Raw genomic sequence first — 20,619 nt, 5'->3', positions numbered from 1 at the left:
AAAGTGAAATCTCAAGAGTTTGGATTTGAATTTTTGGCTTAGTGATTTATTTAGAATGATTCTTTCATTTGATTGTTGTATAACTTTACTTTTTAAGTTCTTCCTGATATTGTCAAGTCAAAATTTGCCTTTTTTGTAACTTCTGTTGCTCATGGCTCTTGTCTAATGGACACTCTTCCACTATGATAGCCTTTTAAATACTTGAAGATAGGTATCAGTGTCTTCCTTATTCTTCTCTAGACTAACTGTTCCCAGTTACTTCAACTAACCCCTTAGGTCTCTTGGAGTCCAAGTCCTTTATTTACCTAGTAGTTGCCATTTTCTGGATACCCTGCAGCTTAACAATCTCCTTCTAAACTCTGGCATCTAAAAAAACCAAGCACAGTGCTCCTCCACAAGTGGTTGGATGAGAGCTGGGACAAAGGGACTGTTCCCTGAAAACTCCAGCTTTCAAAGCAGACTTTCAAAATCACAGAATCTCAGTTGTAAAACAACTCAAGGTATTGAACTCATTCACAACTGAACTAAAAGTCCCAGAAAAACAGTTGCCTAGACTCTTCTTGAAGACCTGACTCCTAGGTTAGCCCATTCAACTTCTAGCTATCTTGAATATTAGTTGGACATGTGTTCTTCCCTTAATTCGCTTTCTGCAATTTCTCCCCTCTGAACCAGCCAATTTGTATCCCTCTTTCACAAAGTCAGCCAATATAAAGTACTTGCTAAGTAGAAATTATAGAAGTGAAATAAGAACTGAATAGCTCCACTTTTTCTCTGTTAGTTGTCCTTAGTAGTGGACCCATCTCTTCCTTGTTCTTCTTGCTCCTTTAAAAAGCTTTTTTTTTTAATTGTCCCTAGTGTTTTCCCCCAGCTCAGCATAGCTTTACTTTGGGGCAGTAGTCTTGGTAGATCCATGAGTACTTTTTTATATCAACTTTTATTATCTGCACCTCCCATTTTTATTCTAGCCCTTTTAAAAAGTTGAACTCCTAAGTGAACTCCCCTTGCTGGCACATCAGAGAAATAATATACCTGTGTAGCTATCATCAGTCTTTTTAGATATTTCCCCATTTTTTCCCTTATCTATATTGTTTCAGTTATGTTGTTAGAATGTTGTATTTGGCAATCACTTTTGGCCCATCTTCCCATTCACTGTTGACTTCTTAATTTCTCTATCTATTGTTCTTATATCTTGGAGTACATGTCCAACTTTACCATGAGGTCCTTCTTTCTCTCTTGCAGACAAAAGGCAGACTACATTTTCTTTACCCCCATACTGAAGCAGTCTCCTTAGTCCTATGAAGGAGTAAAATGATAGACAGCTAATACAATCAAATGACTGGGCACCCATTTAATTACATCTATTTTTTTCATAGAGCATTTTAATCTAATTATCCTTCATCTCAAAAACTAAGAAATTTAAAATCATTTCCAGTTTTCAAAGGCAGAAAATTTTCACTTTTTTTCTCACATTTTTAGTAGTTTCTTTAATCACTTTGTTTTAGCAAGTCATTATTAAATCTTTTTTGTTCAGTGCCCACACAGTAGTTCCAGATGAGTGTTTTACATAATCTTGAGGTATAGACTTAAATAATTATTTTTTAGCTGCTTTAAAATTTACATTATGAACCATTTGTCGAATTCACACTATGAAATAGTGAGTTTCTGCTGAAGTTCAAGATGAAATAATTCCTTACAAATATCTTGTGCATAATTTCAAAATTTAGGGCAAAGGAAGTTACTTACCAGTTGCTTTTTCAGATTAATTTTTGTTTTATGTATATAATTAAACAGGCTTCCCTAGTGAGTATCTGTTCATCTGTCTCCACCTGCCTCATCGAGTGAAAGCTCTTGATCTTGCTACTTAGTATGCATTGACCAGTTGACAGATTCTGCTTATTTGTATGTGGTTCCTCGTACATGCTAATGTTGCTTTCCTTAATCAGAGAGTTCTTATTTATTTAAAAAAAAGCCCATTCTAGAAATAGTTGAAAATTAATATTTTTCATTTCACAATTTAATAATTGTAGCATATACATATCAACTTCATTTGTTTTCTTTTATTGTAACTATAGACTTAGCTAAAAAAATAGAAAGGCAAGGTGGCAGGGAGAACATACAATGGAGAATATTATACATAGAAGCCACTTTTGAAATAGTAAAAACTAATCACAATTGAACAATGACCAGAAAGATTTTAAATATAAAATTTAAGTATATAAATTTTAAGCCTCATAAAAACTACTATCCATAAGAATGTGCTCTCTCCATAAATATATATATTATATATATATATATATATTTCTTTATTTATCTATATTTCTTTATTGTGTTTGGGAAGTACAGGAAGAATCCTCATCCTTTAATTGAGAGCATTGAAGTCATGCTGCTCTGTTTAGAAGCTAATTTTCGCTGTTCAACAGATGTCTTTTTGCAGGTGTTTGCAGAACAAAGGACTAGTACAACTTTTCTCCTTTAAATAGCTGCCAAATTTGCTTTACACAGTAATAAATATGCTACTATTTCAGTTTCAACTTTGTGAGAAAGTAGTTTAGATTAGTTAAGTATATGAGTCTTACCTCATATTTTCAGTCCTTGTTGAGCAATAGTAAAAGTCTTCTGTATGCATTAACAGATTGGAGAAGGTTGCTGCAAAGTCAGTCTATCTGATAGCATTTCTCATGATGCAATGTCATTTTACTTTCTAAACATACCATAGTCTTTGTTCTTTGAACCTGGCTATTGTTTCAATTTAACCCATTCCATTCTTCCCTCAGGGCTACAACACACAGTGATCTTATTCTAAGAGCAGTAAAGATGGGGATCCCATACCGAATTGTTCATAATGCTTCCATCTTGAGTGCTGTGGGCTGCTGTGGTTTGCAGGTATGTATACATACCAGTATGTAAACTAGTGGTATTTTTTTTAGAATTGCATTTTAATTTTTTTTGAGCACATGAATACACAATTGAGTATAGAATCTTGCTAGAGTTCTGATTGATTCCCCTCCCCGCCTCGAATCATTTAACAAAATCTGTAATAAATTTTCAGGTCAGTTTGGGGAGTTTCTGGTTTTAGTTCAGGTGTAATTTCATTGACTTAGGAATTTCTTGGTAAGGTAACTCCCTCAGTCAGTGATCATTAGCAACTCTTGTGCAGTTCAGTCTTCATTGAATAGGAGCTCTGAGATCTTAAGTGAATTGCCCACTGTTTATCACCTGTATGTCAAAGCTGGGATTTCAACCCAGGTCCCAACTCTGAGGTCACTATATCACTATATTCACTTTATCACACTCCCAAGTACAAAGAAATTTATTGTTGTTGTTACATTTAACAGGATTTCAAATCAGATGTTGACCATTTAACTTTTGCACAGAGAAAATCTCTGAATATAGGCTGAACCAAATCCAAGCCTACCATTTCATAAATGTTTGATTTTATCTTTACTCTTGACCCTAAAAATAAATATGTACAGATCTGTGTAAGACTAGAAATTTCTCATTCAGCAACAAAGGTAACAGATATTGATTGTGTGACTGATCAATAAAGGCACTGTGCCAAATGTTTTATCTAAATTTCATATCTCCTTAACCATCTAGCACATTTTGTGCATGATAATAAATTAGTGAACTCAAGTTCCAGTCAGAGTATAGTGATATGTTAAAAGTATGAATGTGTGATCTACTCAGTAAAAAAACCATTAACCATCCAACAATTAGGTAACTTGGATAAAACGATAGCTAAATTTTTTTTTACAGAAGTATTTAATAACATATTTGATAATATTTCTCTGCCACTAAACAATTTTATGTTTCAGTGAATTCAAAACTATTTGATTCTTTCCCTGAGGTATTCCAAAATCTAAGCCAAACTGACTTTTAATATCTTCTAATTAAATATCTGAATCATCATATAGTCATTGCTATTTGGCACTATGGAAAAGGCTTGACATTTGGAGTGGATCTGGATTCAAATATTCGTCTGCTTGTAACTGCCTCCTGATTTTAGGAAGTCACTTCTACTCTGGGCTAAAGACTAAATTGGATTAAGGGCCATTACAACTCTAATTCCAAAATCTCTCCTGAGAATCACCCTAAATTGGATCTTCTTTATACTTTGAGCCAGCATCTATGAGTTACGAATCCTTTAGCAAGTCTGAAATATCTTAAATCTCATGAAAAATGTGTTTGTTCTATAGACTAATGAGGATTTGTTTTAACATAATTAGATTATATTTTAGTTCCCAAGATTAGGTTTTGCTTAATAGTCTGTTGAATAACATTTGCCTTGGTATGGCCTCTTGTTCACTTTTTTTCTTGAAAAAAGGGGAACTAGGCACTAGATAATTTTTTAAAAGTCATTCTTACCCCTGTTACCACCACGGGAAAGGCTTTCAGCATTACCCAAGGTTATACCTGGAAAATTGGTTTCTTTAAATGTCTCTTAGAATTAAGCAGTAATCAACTCCCTGCAGCTGGCTCTTCCAGGAAGAGTCAAAGGTAGGTGTAAACTTGATGACCTTTCAGGGTGAATAAGTGGCAGAATTCTTTGCTAGTAGAGATTTTTTAATAAGGAAATGAAAAGGTTTGTATAGTTCTCTTTGGAAAGAGTACTATATCCAGAGTCAGGGGGCCTGGATTCAAAGTCTGGCTCTGCCACTTAGTATCAGTGACAGGTAACTTAACTTCCCTGGGCTTCACTGTAGTTTTTTTTTTCTATAAAAAAGAGCTAAATTTCAGTGGTACCTTCCAGCTCTAAATCTATAACTTTACGACCTCTATAGATGTCTAGTGATAGTCTTGCTAACTTTGCACAGGGACTAGTCTCTGAGAAATCTTTAATTCAGTAAATATATATACTTTATGTAGTTTCTCACTGTCTTGGCCCTAATGGACACTACAAGCAAATTGCCTTTCCTCTCCAATCCATGAGCCTTCCAGAAACTTCAATACATACTACTGCCCTGGGAATAAACCTTTCATCCTAAAACCCCAATTCAAATCCTGGGTCTGTTGCCTAATGCATTATGACTTTACAAGCAAATCACTTTACTTTTCTATTTCCTCATTTTTCAAGTGAAGAGGGTGAATTAGATTTCCTTTAAAGTCCCTTTCCAACTTTTGATCATAAAATATATCAACTTCTTCAAACTCTGAATCCTGCGAACACAGAAGCTTCTGTCTATTATAACTCATACCTGAATAAGAAACCCTTCTATACTTGAACTCAACTGGTTGTCATACATTCTTTGCTTGAAGACTTCCAGTGATAGGGAACAAGTGACTTCCCGAATTGTAACATTTCTAGTTGTTAGAAAATTTTTTCTAAAACAATTGTAATCTACCTATTTGCACCTTCTACAAATTGCTCCTAGTTCTCTCTTAGGAGGACCAAGCAGAGTAAGTCTAGTCTTTCTGAGTAGACTTTCAAATACAGTCATCTTCTCCTGTTCTCCAAACTAAATATCACCAGTTTCTTAAATGGAGTCTCAAGTATTCTATCTAGAATCTTCATTGTAACGTTAACCTTTTCTGGGTTCTCTCTCTAGCTTATCAACGCCCTTGTAAAATAGTGACACATTATTCCAGATATGGTTTGACTAAGTCACTGACATCTTCCTAGTTTAATTACCTTTTAAAATTTATCATAGGCGCAGCTAGGTGGTGCAGTGGATAGAGTGCCGGCCCTGGAGTCAGGAGAACCTGAGTTCAAATCCAGCCTCAGACACTTAATAATTACCTAGCTGTGTGACCTTGGGCAAATTACTCCATTGCCTTGCAAAAAAAAAAAACAACTTTAAAAAATTGCTTTATCACACTGTTGCTTGATGAGCTTTGTTGTCTACAGAAATCCCCAGGTGTTTTTAAAATGAACTAACATCCAACCATACCTCCCCCATCTTGTATTTCTAAAGTTAATTTTTTTTTCAACCAAGCTGCTTTTCTTTGTTTCTATTAGCTATCTTCTTGATCAATTTGGGCCTGTACTTAGGATCTTTTTGGATCATCATTTTTTACTTAATTATAGATCCCCTCAAGCTTTGTGTTACATGTAAATTTGGCAAAGATACCTTCCTCACCTTTAACCAAATTATTTATAAAAGCATAGGAACAAACAAGGTTCCCTGGGCCAAATCAATATCAAGCTGGCATTGAATTATTAATGACTAAGTGGATCAGTAAATGACTCAGTAAAAAGAAATATTTCTTATTTGACAATTAAACAATGATGTAATTATATACAATTTCAATTATGTTGCAATGTAGAAAAGCACAGATGCCATAAAAGATAAAGAGTTCAACAAGAATGTAAAAGGAATAGAAATTTCTGACTGAGTGGATCAGACTTTCTGATCTGAAAGTCACTGAAACAAATGGCATTGGAGATAGACTTAGAGATAGATAGGGTCTTCACAAGTGGGAACGCAAGGGAAAGTCATGCTTTTTCATTCATCATTCATTCCAAGTTGAGGGAAAGTTTTAGGAAATTATAATTAGGCCAGATTAAGTGTAGTATATAAGATAGTAAAAGATGAACATTTTAAAAGGGTAGGTTTAGGTAAATAGTGGAGAGCCTTAAAACCATGCTGAGAATTTAACTTTATTCTCTGGGTTATGGACACTTCTGAGCAGGAGAAAAAACATTCTGAAAACTATGATCAGTAAGATATGGCTGCCATCTCTTTGTAGGATGAATTAGATTTATAAACATAATTTTAAGAGTCACTTTAATTAAAACAATTTGTTAGTATACATAAGATGTATTAGAAAGAGCACTGAAATTAGAAAATTCACTAAACCTGATTAGTCAAAACTTATCTTGTTCATATTCTTCAGAATCTCAAAATCTTAATTTGCCCTCATTTTGTACATAGTCAGTTGCTGAATCTTTTTGAGCTTACTTCCACAACTTTTCTCAACTTCATTTCTCACATCTGACTCTTTTTCTCTCTTCAAAACAACCAGTGCCCTGGTTCAAGCACTCCCTGCTCTCCCTTGAGCTGCTGCGGTAGCCTTCTGCCTGCACTTCCTGCTTTTGTATATTCCTGAAGCAGAGGTCTGTTCAAAAAGCTTCAGTGGTCACTAATTCCCCTTGTCTGAATAAAACACTTCTGTCTGGCCTTTAAAACCTTCAAAGTATATTAGCAGGCTGTCTTTCTGAACTACTTTCCTATTATATGTTCTTCCATACTCCCTGGAGTAGACTGGGCCAGCCTGCTGTTCCTGTACACAGCAATGTAGCTTTTGTTCTTATGCCTTAAATGCTCTCCCCATCCCTTTCAGCTCCCTTGCTCCCTTCAAGACTATATCTTATAAAATGTCTTTCCTGATTCTTTCCCCTCCTTCCCTTCAATTACTAGTGCACTTCATTTTACTCCACTCCATAATTACATTGCCCATGTTTACTTATCTATTTGTGTTATTTTACCCCAGAAGACTATCAGCTCTTTGAGAACATGGCTTTTTGTCTTTTGTCTTTGTGTCTCCAGTGCCTACCATAATGGTGTGTGTGTGTGTGTGTGTGTGTGTGTGTGTGTGTGTGTGTATACATATAAATAAAGTTGTTTAATAAATGCTTATTAAATTAAATTAGATCTAAGTTACATGTATTTCAGATTTCAAAACAAGGCTACTTGACTAAAATACATTAAGAATTTACAAATTCATATACAAATTCCAAGTTATATGTTATACATGATGTGGTATAACTTACTGCTTTGTTTAACAAAATAGCCAGATCATTCAGTGGGAATCCTTTTATAAAAACTATAGGAGTAATAATGAATATTTTCCCTGGCATAATAATGAATATTTTCTTAAGCCACAAAAGAAACTGAGCCCTTCATTACACATGACAAGGTTGGAGTGTAGCAAATTTATTTTTATTAGTATTTTAACTTTTTCTAATTACATATTAATTTTTTTAACATATTTTTAAAATTTTGAGTTTCAAATTATATCCCTCCCTCTCTCACTGTCCATTCCATAAGGAGGCAAGTGAATCTGGTAAAGATTTTATATATATGATCACATAAACATAATTCTATATTAGTCATCTTATAAAAGAATAAACAGGCTAAAAGAAAGGAACCACTAAAGAAATAAAGAAAGTGAAAAGTATCATGCTTGATCTGCATTCATACTCTTATCGGTTCTTTCTCAGGATGTAGATAGCATTTTCTGGCATTTGGAATTGTCTTGTACCATTGTATTACTGAGGACTAAATCATTCATAGTTGATCATCACACAGTTTTGCTGAAATTGTGTACAGTGATGTTATCCTAACTCTGCTCACTTCATTCTGCATTAGTGCATGTAAGCTTTTCCAGATTTTTTTTTTTAGTTTTTTTAGTTTTTTTGCAAGGCCACACAGCTAGGTAATTATTAAGTGTCTGAGACCGGATTTGAACCCAGGTACTTCTGACTCCAGGGTCGGTGCTGCCTTTTCAGATTTTTCTGAAATCCACACAACTTGTTCTGTTTCCCATTTCCCACTACTAAAAGAGTTGCTATAAATATCTTTGACATGCAGGTCCTTTCTCTTTTTGTGACCTCTTCGGGATATAGATCTAGTATTGGTATTATTATTATTAGATCAAAGGGTGTACATAATTTGATTGCCTTTAAACATAGTTCCAGATTGCTCTCCAGAATGATTGGATCAGTTCACAACATTACCAACAGAGTATTTTGAGTTTAAATGAATAACATAAATACAATCATCTGGCTTAACAGGTCAGATAGAAAGAAGTGTGAATATAATTCAGGCCTCCTAAGTATCAGTCTTATCACTGAAGAGGTTGAGCTTCTTTGTATTCTTCCTGGCTTAAAACTTCTATAAAATTATGTGGCAGGATGTTGTCAAATGCAATCAGATTTCTTTTCATCAGCAGTGATGTGATTTTGCTTTATCCTTCTGATTTGGGGGTTATAATATAGAAATAACATCTAAGAATTGTTTTGTACTTTCTTCTGTGTTTCTTTCTGTGTTTTTCAAACCTGGTATGATAAAATCAACTAAACACTTCATGAATTCAGGTAGCAATTTGTTTTTGGCTAAAGTGCATTATCACCATTGTGGCCAGCTGTAGTAATAGTTCAGGGAAAAGACTGTAATTTCTCAATATTGAGAAGTGCTTCCACTTTCCATCTTTGCTGCTGCTGTTGCATGACTGACATCGAGTATTATCATATCTTGTACTGTTTTTAATATAGTTCCACATTAGAGGAAACTATATATGAAACTTGTTTCTAAAAAATTAACATCTGTCACTTAGAATAATCAATATTACCTTTCTTGAATTCTTATATTACCCTTTTTCTTTCTAGGAACCAGCTAGTTTTTCAGTTGCCCCTGTTATTTATTCAGATCCATCATTACCTAGTACAGAAAAAAAGAAAGCCTGGTCCCACTCATACAGAGAATGCTGAGACCAAAGCTCTGCTTAATTAGTTATGAGTAACCTGAAAGAAGGGGAATCTAAGCTCCTCTGAAGTGCAAAGCACTAAGGCTCTCAATAGGAAAAGAAGGGAATGAGGGCTGGACCTGGAATCAGGAAGACTCGAGTTCAGATCCAGCCACACTTCCTCTGTGCTCCTGGGAAAATCACTTACCCTCTGTCTGCTTCTGTTTCCTTAATTGTAAAATGAGCATAATAAAACTGAACTTCCTTGCTGTGAGAATCCTATGAAATATTTATGTCTGTCACACAGTAGGCATTTCATCTTATTTTCTTCCTTTCTGCTCTTAATGAGCCCACATTCTGATGGGGAAAACAGTCCATAAGAGGTTGTAACTGCTAGACAGATGGAAAACTCCCACGATCCTTAACATTTAATGATAATACACATAGGAATATATCTTCTTTAGAGTAAGTTCTATTGATAAAATAGTATCACTTGCTGATTGTGAACCATCTAACAGTGCCAGAGACTTTGGAGGCAGGAGTAGTATTTTCTGGGTCTTCACTGTTGTGACAGAAGCCATTACCAGGCTGTCTACCCATAGAGATTGTTTCCCAGGATGATGGGGTATGCTGGATGGAAGGACAGAGGATCTGGGGGGCTGTTGCCACTCCTACAGTTAGTTTTACCTGCCCATCAATAACAGTCTTTCATTTTAAAGGTGTTGAATAGGGTAGACCCCTTCTTAACAATGAGTGCCTCCCTGAATGATGATATTAGACCCAGGAATAGAAGCAAGACCAATGGTCTGAGGGGCTCCACTCCCCCCAAAGCTTTTGGGTCCAAGGTCCTCTGAGGGCAGGTGATAGTTGAGGTGGTGGTGGTACCTGGCACAAGCTACCCTGTCTCTCAGAATGCCTTGTCACTTCACAGCTACAAATTATTGTCACTTCTTGCTACCTACCACCTATCTCTCAGACATAATAAGTTTAAATTTTATTTTGATCTTGATTTTTAAAAAAAGGAAATTTAAATATCCATTCATCGAATGACTATTATGTGGAAAACACTCTGGGGCTTTTAAGAAGACCCATCTTTTTTTTTTTCTTTTTTTTTTTTTTGGCAAGGCAATGGGGTTAAGTGGCTTGCCCAAGGCCACAGAGCTAGGTAATTATTAAGTGTCTGAGGCCAGATTTGAACTCAGGTACTCCTGACTCCAGGGCTGGTACTCTGTCCACCGTGCCACCTAGCCACCCCAGATGGACTCTTAATAATTTGTCATATTTATAAGCCAGCTGATTTCTTTTTGGAATGAACTTAAAGATCACTGCAAAATGGGACTATTCAAAGTTCCTCCTGCTTGATGTTACTATATTAAATATAGCAGTAGGTATTTTTACATCACTAATCATTTCAAGATGTTATCATTTTTATTTACCTAAACTTACTATGGCCCTATCAGATTCACAACTTCTAGGGAGAGAAATAACTATGGAGCAGGCATGTGCAATATGTTATTTTTTAGAAGAGAGGGTTCTTAACCTTTTTTGTGTCATTAATTCCTTTGGCAGTCTGGTGAAGTCTATGGTCCCCTCTTAGAATGATTTTTTAATGTATAAAATAAGTAGGATTATAAATAAAGCTTATTGAAATATTTACAAAAATATTTTTAAAAATCAATTTCATAGACCCACAAGTTAAGAACTCTTAACTCCTATTCCAGATAGAGCTAGTGAGGTACCCAAATATACTAGAAGAGATTAGATTTTGACATTTTAATTAGCCAAGTCAAGAATAATGTCTAGAAGTCTCAAAGATCTTCCTGAACCAGAAGTATTCTCAATTCTAAAGTCTCTGAAGAATACCTAATCAAGCATTAGAGAGAATTTCAAACAAGCTGAATATACTTTAGAATAGCTTTCCCATATATCTTATTATTGTTATAAAAGTAGTACTGGGTAATTATTTCTTTTTGTTCATATATACTGCCCCACAGTTTGCTGCTTCTAGACTTTTCTTAAGATGCACCTTTGATTTGACAGTAAAACAAATGCCCCTATTTGTCACATGGTTGCTTCTCTTTGTCCTTTATTAATTTCCATGTTATACATGTCAGTGGAAAGCGAGAATCTTTTCTAAATGATGTGAAACATTGAAATATTAACCCAGTATCTTCTTTGTTGGATATATTTCAGATTATAGTGCTGTCATTAGAGAGAATGGGTTTTGTATTATCTAAAGGTGTAAAGTATAAGGAATTTTGCTGAGCTCAGATAAATCTACCAGTAAAACTATTATTAGCATACAGGTCTTTTGAATCCCAGGTGAATACTTGTGGATTTTAGGATTCTTATTGCATAGTGGTCTATTAAGATTATCTTGGCATCCACAACCAAAATGTTAAAATGATGCTGTATTTTGCTGCCTCATTAAGAAAATAACAAAAAATATGCCCCAGATAAAATCAATAATCCATCATCCTTTGTAAGTTGTCATGTTATACATGTGTTCAGTCTCATGCCCAACTGGCCTTTTTGATAATGCCAACCACTGAATTTATAACCCTCCAAAAGACTTGGGGAATATCTACAAGAAACAAATCAAAATATTAATAGCCATGAGATCTTCTTGAAAATACAGACATGGAAGAAGCAAGGATCTTCTATAACTGTGCTGGAATTACCTATACACACACACATGCATGCACAATTTAAAAATTGAAAAAAGAAAGAATTTATTCCCCTCTCCCTCCCTCCCCCCAGTCTGTACTATAACAGAGATTTCCTAACTGGAAGCATTAGTAAATAACAGTAAATATTAGTAAATTAAAAATAAAAATAAATCAATAGTAAAGGTTTATTCAGCTCTCATTCTGTGGCAGGCACTGGGTAGTTGTTGGGAATATAAAGGCAAAAGTGGAAATCCAAGAAATTTGCATTCCATGAAAGGTATGCAGACATAGAAAATAGATATGGGTGTGTGTGTGTGTCTGTGTGTCTGTGTGTGTGTCTGTGTGTGTATCTCCCTCTCCAAGTATAAAAAACTACTGCTTAATGCATGGTGATGGAAGCAGAGGAAGGGTGAAACAACTTGAGCCCATATTTTACTCTGGGCCTACAGATTGGCTTGACATCTAGGCAGAAGAAAAGGTGGGTCAGAGACAAGGGTGGGAGTGAGCTGCTTTGGTAAGATGGATGAGAATCCAAAAATATAGGACATTTGAAATAAAACCAATTATAAACTTTTGACCAAGGATGTCTGCAAGCAGCTTCTAGTTCACCTTTTTATTTCAAGAGTCAGTGCTCTTGAATTTCCTTTACTTATTCAAGGAAACCAATTTCCCTTTTGTCTTCGTCTAACCTTATTCAGCATAGACATTAGAAGACCTGAAGACCAGGAATGGAAGAGTGGTCTGGTGAACCATCCTTTGCACAAATGGCTCAGTATGGCTCATTCTGTAGTTATTCTTGGGTCAGAGATGTACCCTTGTGTTTCTTTTGGGCAAACAGCATAGGACATTGTCTGAAAGATTTTTCTTTTAATTGTAACAGTTTTTAGAAAAATTTATTCCTTCTAAAGTAAACAGTCCCAACTCAAAGTCCTATAGCATATATTATACTTATAAAGAATCCGTTTATCTCCTAATTAATGAACAGGGTATTTCATGACATTCCATCTCTGCTTCTTGTTTTGTAGTTGTATAATTTTGGAGAAGTAGCTTCCATTGTTTTCTGGACAAGGACTTGGAAGCCAGAAAGCTTCTTTGACAGAGTGAAGACAAACAGACAAAATGGCTTGCACACCCTGTGCTTACTGGGTAAGAATTTTGATCTTTTCTTTTAAATCAGACTTTTGGCTTTACCTAGAGGATAGGAGAGGCACAGAGGAGTGATTCAGCAGAGGAGTGATCAGATAGGAAGACTAAAAATCAAGTCAGCATTACAGAGGTCCATGGAGAAACATTCCAGGAATTAGAGACTTGTCAGTATCAGATGGTACAAAGAGATTGTGAATTTGGACTGAACAATCATAGATGATCTTTATGAAAGCAGTTTCAGCCACTGGGTTAAAAGCTACATTGCAAGGATTTGAGGTAGGAAGATAGACAAAAGGTGATAACTTGAAGATAGTGATATGTTGAAGGGTTTTGTTTTGGGGTTTTATATTTGTTTTTAAAGGATGTAGGAAAGACCCGAATTTTCGTATAGGTATTTAGCATAATAACCAACGAATAGAGATAGATGGCATCATGAATAAGTAGGATGAATTTCTGAAAATAGCTATCACATGCCCATAGTATGATGTTTCCTCAAGGCTTAACATTCTCATTTCTTCACTTGATTCTCATAGCTGAGTAGCTTCACCATTTTGGTAGCAATTCTAGTTTGTCAAATTTTTTTCTAAAATATAACACCCAGACCCGAACACCATATTTTTGATGTAACCTCCAGAAGTACAATAGTAGTATAATTCAATCCACACTTCTGTTGATGCAGTCTAAGACAAAAAAAAACACATTTTTGACTTAATAATTCTTAGAAAAGCAAAGCGTATACATAAAATCAACTGCTATGTGCTAAGCACTGAAAAGGCAAAGAAAGGTAAAAACCCCTGCTTTCAAGGAGCTCTAAAATCTAAATAGAGATAATGAGCAAACAACTAGATACAAACATTCTGTATACAGGATAAGGAGGAAATGATTAAAAGAGGGAAAATAACTAGAATGAAGAGAAGTTGAGAAAGGTTCCCTATAAAAGGTGAGATTTTAATGAGAACTTAAAGGAAACTAGGATATGAGGGTCAACTAGAGAAAATGTCCTAAACTGAGTGAGTGGAACATCTTGTTTGTGGAACATCCAGGAGGCCAATGTCACTGCATAGAACAATCTGGCAGGCTGGGGAAGTGAAAGTGCAAGAAGATTTGTAAGATAGGGAAGAGCCAGGTTATGAGGGCTTTGAATGCCAGATAGAGACATTTGTACTTGATCCCAGAGCTTTTAGGGATTCACTGAAATTTATTGATTAGAGGGGGGATGTGGTCAGACCTAGACCCCCAGCATGTTCTTAGAGTAATCAAGGCATGAAGTGATGAATCTCTCCACTAGAATGGCAGCCATGTGTAAGGAGAGAAGGAAGAGAACTGAAAAGATGTTTAAAAGGTGAAATCAACCAATCTGGACAATAGATTGAATATGAGTAGTGAGAGTGAGTAAACTTGAGGGTCTAGGAGTATGATCTTGCCCTCTACAGTACTTGAGAAGTTGGGAGAGTGGAGGAGGGTTTAAGGGGGAAGATAATGCTTCTGTTTTGGAGTTAATGAATTTAAGTTTGAGATATCTGAAGAGAAGTGCAAGATTAGAGATTGGAGTTCGGTAGAGATTAGGATAGGACCAGGTAGATTTGAAAATGTGAGTGAAAAAGTGGAAATAATAGAGGGCAGTCTGTTGGAAGAAGCAAACCAGAATAAGATTGCTTGGGTAGGTCTCAGGGATTGAGCCTTGGTAATAAAGCCACTTTTTCACATGAGACATACTTGAAGAAAATAATGACATCTCAGTGATAAGAGATGGGGGGAAAGGGAGCAGAAGGGAGTTCATAGGGAATGGCATTAACTTTTTTCTCAAAAAATGAGGAAGGGTTCTCAGCTGTAGGAGAGGAGGCAGACCAAGTGAAAGGGGAGAACCATAGGAGGTTTGAGGAAGGATGAAAAGTTGGAAGAAAGACTAAAGAATCAGATAGTTAATTGATAAGGGAGTTAAGTAGAATTACTTAACAGCAGTGAGGGCCTGACACATTGTATAACATAAATTGTGTTTTTTTTTAAAGATTTTATTTATTTTGAGTTTTACAATTTTCCCCCTAATCTTACATCCCCCCCCCCAAAGGCAATTTGCCAGTCTTTACATTGTTTCCATGGTATACATTGATCCAAATTGAATGTGATGAAAGAGAAATCATATCCTCAAGAAGAAACAAAGTATAAGAAATAGCAAGATCAGACAATAAGATAGCAGGTTTTTTTTCCCCTAAATTAAAGGTAATAGTCCTTGGTCCTCGTTCAAATTTCACAATTCTTTCTCTGGATACAGATGGTATTCTCTATTGCAGACAGCCCCAAATTATCCCTGATTGTTGCACTGATGGAATGAGCAAGTCCATCAAGGTTGATCATCACTCCCATGTTGCTGTTAGGGTGCACAATGTTCTTCTGGTTCTACTCATCTCACTCAGCATCAGTATAACATAAATTTGTACTGGACCCACTCAAAACAATTGTACGATTGTCTCCACCTTTGTTCAGGAGCACATATGAAGGAGCAACACAGTAAGTTGTGAGTGATCCAGGGGGAGCCAGCGGGGAGTGATCCAGGGCTGAGATTTGGAAGGATGCATTTGGCAATAAGAAGACCAGGGACTTGGAAGAAAAGATTGTACACTTGAATTTATTCAACAAGGGGTATAAAGTAGAAAAAGAGGAATAGTGTCTATTGCAGAGTTAATAGCCTGGGAAACAACCAAGGGATTAAGAGATTGAAGGAAGGGTCACAATCTAGACAAAAGGCTAAATATGAAACTTTATGGTGAGGTAATGAAGGCAAAGTGGAATCATTTTTTTCCCCTCATTTGAGAATTCTTTTTGAAAGAGCTACTTGTTTTCTCTTACTCTTCTGAGAGAGAAAACAAAATAACTAAACTGCTGCTCCCTTATGATTTTATGATAAAAGCAAATACATGGGGACCTGCAATGTCATAGGTATTTAGATTCATCACAAACATGATATACTTTAATGCTCTGGGTATGTCAGGACTTTGGAGCTAAAAGAGTAAAAAAATATATTCCATTACAAGACAAATTCATTTGAGTAGATGAATGTAAGACTTGAAAACAGAATGGTAAATATGACTAGAAGCAATCCCCATTTTATCAAGAATTAATTTTTCAGCCTGAAATTCTGAAATTATTTTCCCATAAAAATAATGTTCTTCACAGTAGTTAGGTTCCCAGTCTAGCAAAAAAAAAATTATGTAAAAGTAGCATGCTTTAAATATGATATTGTAGAATCTAATCACCTTGAGTGAGACTTGGTACCTCCTTGTGGAGAGTTTCACATACTTTGAGAGAACAGCATAGACAGTCATGGAACTTGGAATAAGGTTTGGGACCCAAGATAGAGGGTAAAGAGATGGGAATTATACCAACAAGATCAGTTATAGGGCTGAGGAGACTGGTAGCCATAGCCCCTTTATTCATACCAGTCATACCACTGAAGTACCTGCCCTTCATTCTAGGGGCAGTGAGAACTGAGAATGCGCTGGGAAATGAAGATTCTAAGTAGTGGAAGGAGAACTAGCTATTTTCTTATTGGTTGTGTTTTTTTGTTTATTTTTAATATTCCTGTGCAAGGAACAAAACTAAAATTGAAGCTTCAATGCTAACTCATGATGTAAAAAAAGGAAACAAGTTCAGTGGAGAGAAGTCATTGTTATTTAGTTGTTACTCACCAACTCTTAGTGACCCAATGAACCATAGCACACCAAACCCTTCTGCTACTCACTTTCAAAGTCTGTCCACCCTCATGTTCATTGTTTCTGTGACACTATTCATATCATCCTCTTTTGTTCCTTTTTCTTGTTGCTTTCAATCTTTTTTGCCTTTCTCAACTTAGGGGCTTTTCCCAAGGAGTCCTTTCCTCTCATAATGTGACTAAAACTATATATAAGCTTCAGCTTCAGTGTTTGATCTTTCAGTGAATAACCTGAATTAATTTCTTTAAATATTGAATAATTTGACTTCTTTGCTGACCAAAGGGACTCTCAAAAAAGTCTACTCCAGTATCACAGTGCAAAAGCTTAATTCTGTGGTACTCAGATTTCTTTATGACTCAACACTGCCATACTACTTGAAAAGTCAGAGCTTTTATAGAACTTTGTCCCCAAAGGAATATCTCTGCTTTTTAGTATGCTGTCCAGTTTTGCTCCAGCTTTACTTCAAATTTCATAGCTGCTTTGTTACTATCTGCAGTCATTTTTGAAGCCCTAGAATATAAAATGTGATCTTCCTCCATTTCTTCCTCTGTTTGCCAGGAAGTGATGCACAGGTGCCAAGATCTTAGTTTTTTGGTGTTAAGCTTCCAGCCAGCTTTTACACTCTCTTCTTTCACAACTTCATCAAAAGACTTCTTAATTCTACTTCACTTTTAGATTGAAATGGTCTGCAGATTTGAGATGGTTGACATTTCTCCTAGCTTACCTTAATATTCTGGCTTCTGAATCATCTAGTCTGGCATTTTGCATGATGTATTTTGCAAATAAGTTAAATCATTAAAGTGACAGGATATAACCTTGTTATACTCCTTTTCCAGTCTAGAAGAGTTCAGTTCCATATTTAATTCTGTTGTTTCTTGGCCCATAGTCAGGTTCCCCAAGTGACTCCCATCTCTGAGGTCTTGTCACATTTTGTTGTGATCCACACAGTCAAAGGTTTTTGTGAAGTCAGTGAAGCAAAAGTAGATTTTTTTTTTCTGGAACCTCCTTGCTTTTTCCATAATATAGAGAATGTTGACAATTTGGTTTCTAGTTCTTCCTGTTTTTTTTGAAAACTAGCCTACTTTGCTTATAATTCTCAGTTCACCTATTGCTGAAGCATAGCTGATAGAAGTTTAAACATAACCTTGCTATGAAATGAGCACAATTATTTGGTGATTTGAACATTTCTTGGCATTGCCTACTTTGGATTGGCATATAAAATGAATATTTCCAATTCAGGGGGTCACTGTTGTGATTTATACCAAATTTGTCTTATATTAAGGGCAGCACCTTAACAGCATCATCTTTTAGGGTTTTATAGAGCTCAGCTGGAATTCCTTCACCTCCACTAGCCATTATTGTTGGCAGAGCTTCCTAAGGCTCACTTGACTTCATTCTCTAGATGTCTAGCGTGGTTGTATTGTCTCTTCTTGCTCCCTTTAAACTCTTCTGATTGTGATTGGGTTTTTTCCTATTTCTTTAAATTACTCATTTAAGAAAACTTTATCTCCTCTTGCTCTTCTCTGGAATTCTGCATTAAGTGAAAAATAATGCTCATATCTAGGATTAGATAAGCTTAACCCTATGATAGGATCTTTCTATCATCTGTTTGATCACATCTACATAACTTGGTTCATAGATCTTTTGTTCCATGTCCCTTTGCAATGTTGATCTTTACAGCATTGAGCTTTTCCTCTTACAGACTTATGCATAGCTGAACTTCCTTTTGAGCTATGTTGTCCACTGCTCTTCCCTAATAATGAATTGGATTTCTTCTGGCTAAGGGGCTTATTTTCAAGTATCATCTCTTTTATCATTTTGGTACTGCCCATAGGTTTTTCTTGGCAAACATTCTGAAGTGATTTGCTGCTATTTCCTTCTTCAGTGGCTCGCAGTCTCTGTTCACTGACATCCTAGTGTTAATTAACCTAAGCCTGGAGAATAGGATCTTTTTTCACTAAAAAAAAAATCCCTAAAAATGTCTCTTATTACGTGCAAAATATCTTTTCCTGCCCTCTGGCCCAACTACATTTATTTTTCCTCAAAATGTTCACTCCATATTCCTTTTATCAAACTCTTTGTCCCACCATGCCTAGAGAACATTTCCTCGAACTCTTAAATTTCTTTGTCTCTTTCAAAGTATTGCTTAGTGACTCCTACTCAAAGCCCTTCCTGATCCCTCTTTTTTTCCTTCCCCTTTCTCGTTTTTTCCTTGAATTTGTTTTATGAATTTTTTATTTATGTAGCAAATGCTGTCTTTCCTTATAGAATATAAACTCACATAAGCCAGGGACTTATTTTTGCCTTGTTTTTCCCCCGGTCCTTGACAAAATTCTGGTTGACTAATTGCAAGGTGGCGCTGTCAGTAGATATGAAAAGTGACATAGACCTGTATCCGGATACATCAGGTACAAAGAAAACTATAATAAACCCTGAAGGGAGGCCAGAGCTAAGTAGTATGTTATTATATTTAATAATCTGGCAAGGGCATTATGTGACTCCTGGGTATAAGGGCAACATCAAGAATCCAATTTCACATAGAGTATGTAAAGAGTACTCTATTACTGTCTTAAAATAGTTTTTAATAAATGACCAGGGCATCTAGGTATCACATGGATAGAGTTCTGGCCTTGGAGTCAGGAGGACAGGAGTTCAAATCTGGTCTCAGACAACTGACACTAACTAGTTGTGTGACCTTGGGCAAGTCACTTAACCCTGATTGCCTCGCATCCAGGGCCATCTCCAGTCATCCTGATTCATATCTGGTCCTGGAGGAGAAAGTAAGGTTGGCAACTTAGCACAGCCCCACCCCCCACCACCCCCCATCCAATTCATGTGCTTATCATGACAATACCTCTCTGATGTGGTCTTCTTCAAGAATGAAGGACAAACATTAATAAATGGACCATCTCAATACCTTTCCTGTTTGATTGTTTCAAAAATCTTAAAAGAATTTTTTTTAAAGAAAATAAAATTTATTGAATTCCACTTTCATAAATATAAAAATTCCTTAACTGCAAGTTATAATTGCTAATGCACCATTCAAGTGGAACTTTGAACTTTAGTATCTTTCATCCTGAGTTCTCTAATCCCTCATAAATTGTCATTTGAATTTTGTATGTCTGTGTTAACTTATTTTTTATGGAATGAGCTAATTTCAAGCAGATGCATTAAAAATTCTCTCATTATATTTTCATTTCACTTATATTGGTGAAAACCATTTCACTGAAGTATATATATATAGGAAGCAGCTGCTGCTTCATATTGGTTCTTATGAGGAAATAAAATGAAGCTGCCTTTTCCCCTTTTGACTAAATAGTTTAGCTGACTAGTCAGTGAGTGAAACTCAATGTTGACATTTTACTGTATTTATGTTTTTTGCTTGTAGCTGGTCACTTCCATGAAACATTTATTTGCAAAAAGCTAACAAATTAGGGAACACAAAAGGTTCCTTCCATGAGTTTATGACGAATGACAGCTGAATTCTGACCTTATTGTCTTCCTTTCATTAGGTACAACTAATTTATTTAAAAAAGTAATATTGAGGGGCGGCTAGGTGGCACAGTGGATAGAGCACTGGCCTTGGAGTCAGGAGAACCTAAGTTCAAATCCAGCCTCAGACACTTAATAATAACCTAGCCATGTGGCCTTGGGCAAGCCACTTAACCCCATTGCCTTGAAAAAAAATC

At 35.8% G+C, this 20,619-nt stretch overlaps 1 protein-coding gene across 3 annotated transcripts in view; it reads left to right on the top strand.

Moving 5' to 3' along the window:
• DPH5 (diphthamide biosynthesis 5) overlaps nt 1–20,619 on the top strand; it is a 45,276-nt gene that overhangs the window by 11,373 nt on the left and 13,284 nt on the right. For all 3 annotated transcript variants that reach the window (XM_074188288.1, XM_074188286.1, XM_074188287.1), the window contains exons 3-4: nt 2,775–2,883; nt 13,100–13,220. In XM_074188288.1, the coding sequence (XP_074044389.1) occupies nt 2,775–2,883; nt 13,100–13,220 (230 nt within the window). The remainder of the gene's footprint in view (nt 1–2,774; nt 2,884–13,099; nt 13,221–20,619) is intronic.

Source organism: Macrotis lagotis, chromosome 5 (genome assembly GCF_037893015.1).
Source record: "Macrotis lagotis isolate mMagLag1 chromosome 5, bilby.v1.9.chrom.fasta, whole genome shotgun sequence".
Classification (NCBI taxonomy): domain Eukaryota; kingdom Metazoa; phylum Chordata; class Mammalia; order Peramelemorphia; family Peramelidae; genus Macrotis; species Macrotis lagotis.
The sequence above is the reverse complement of the archived record's forward strand: the minus strand, read 5'-3'. Positions and strand labels throughout refer to the sequence as shown.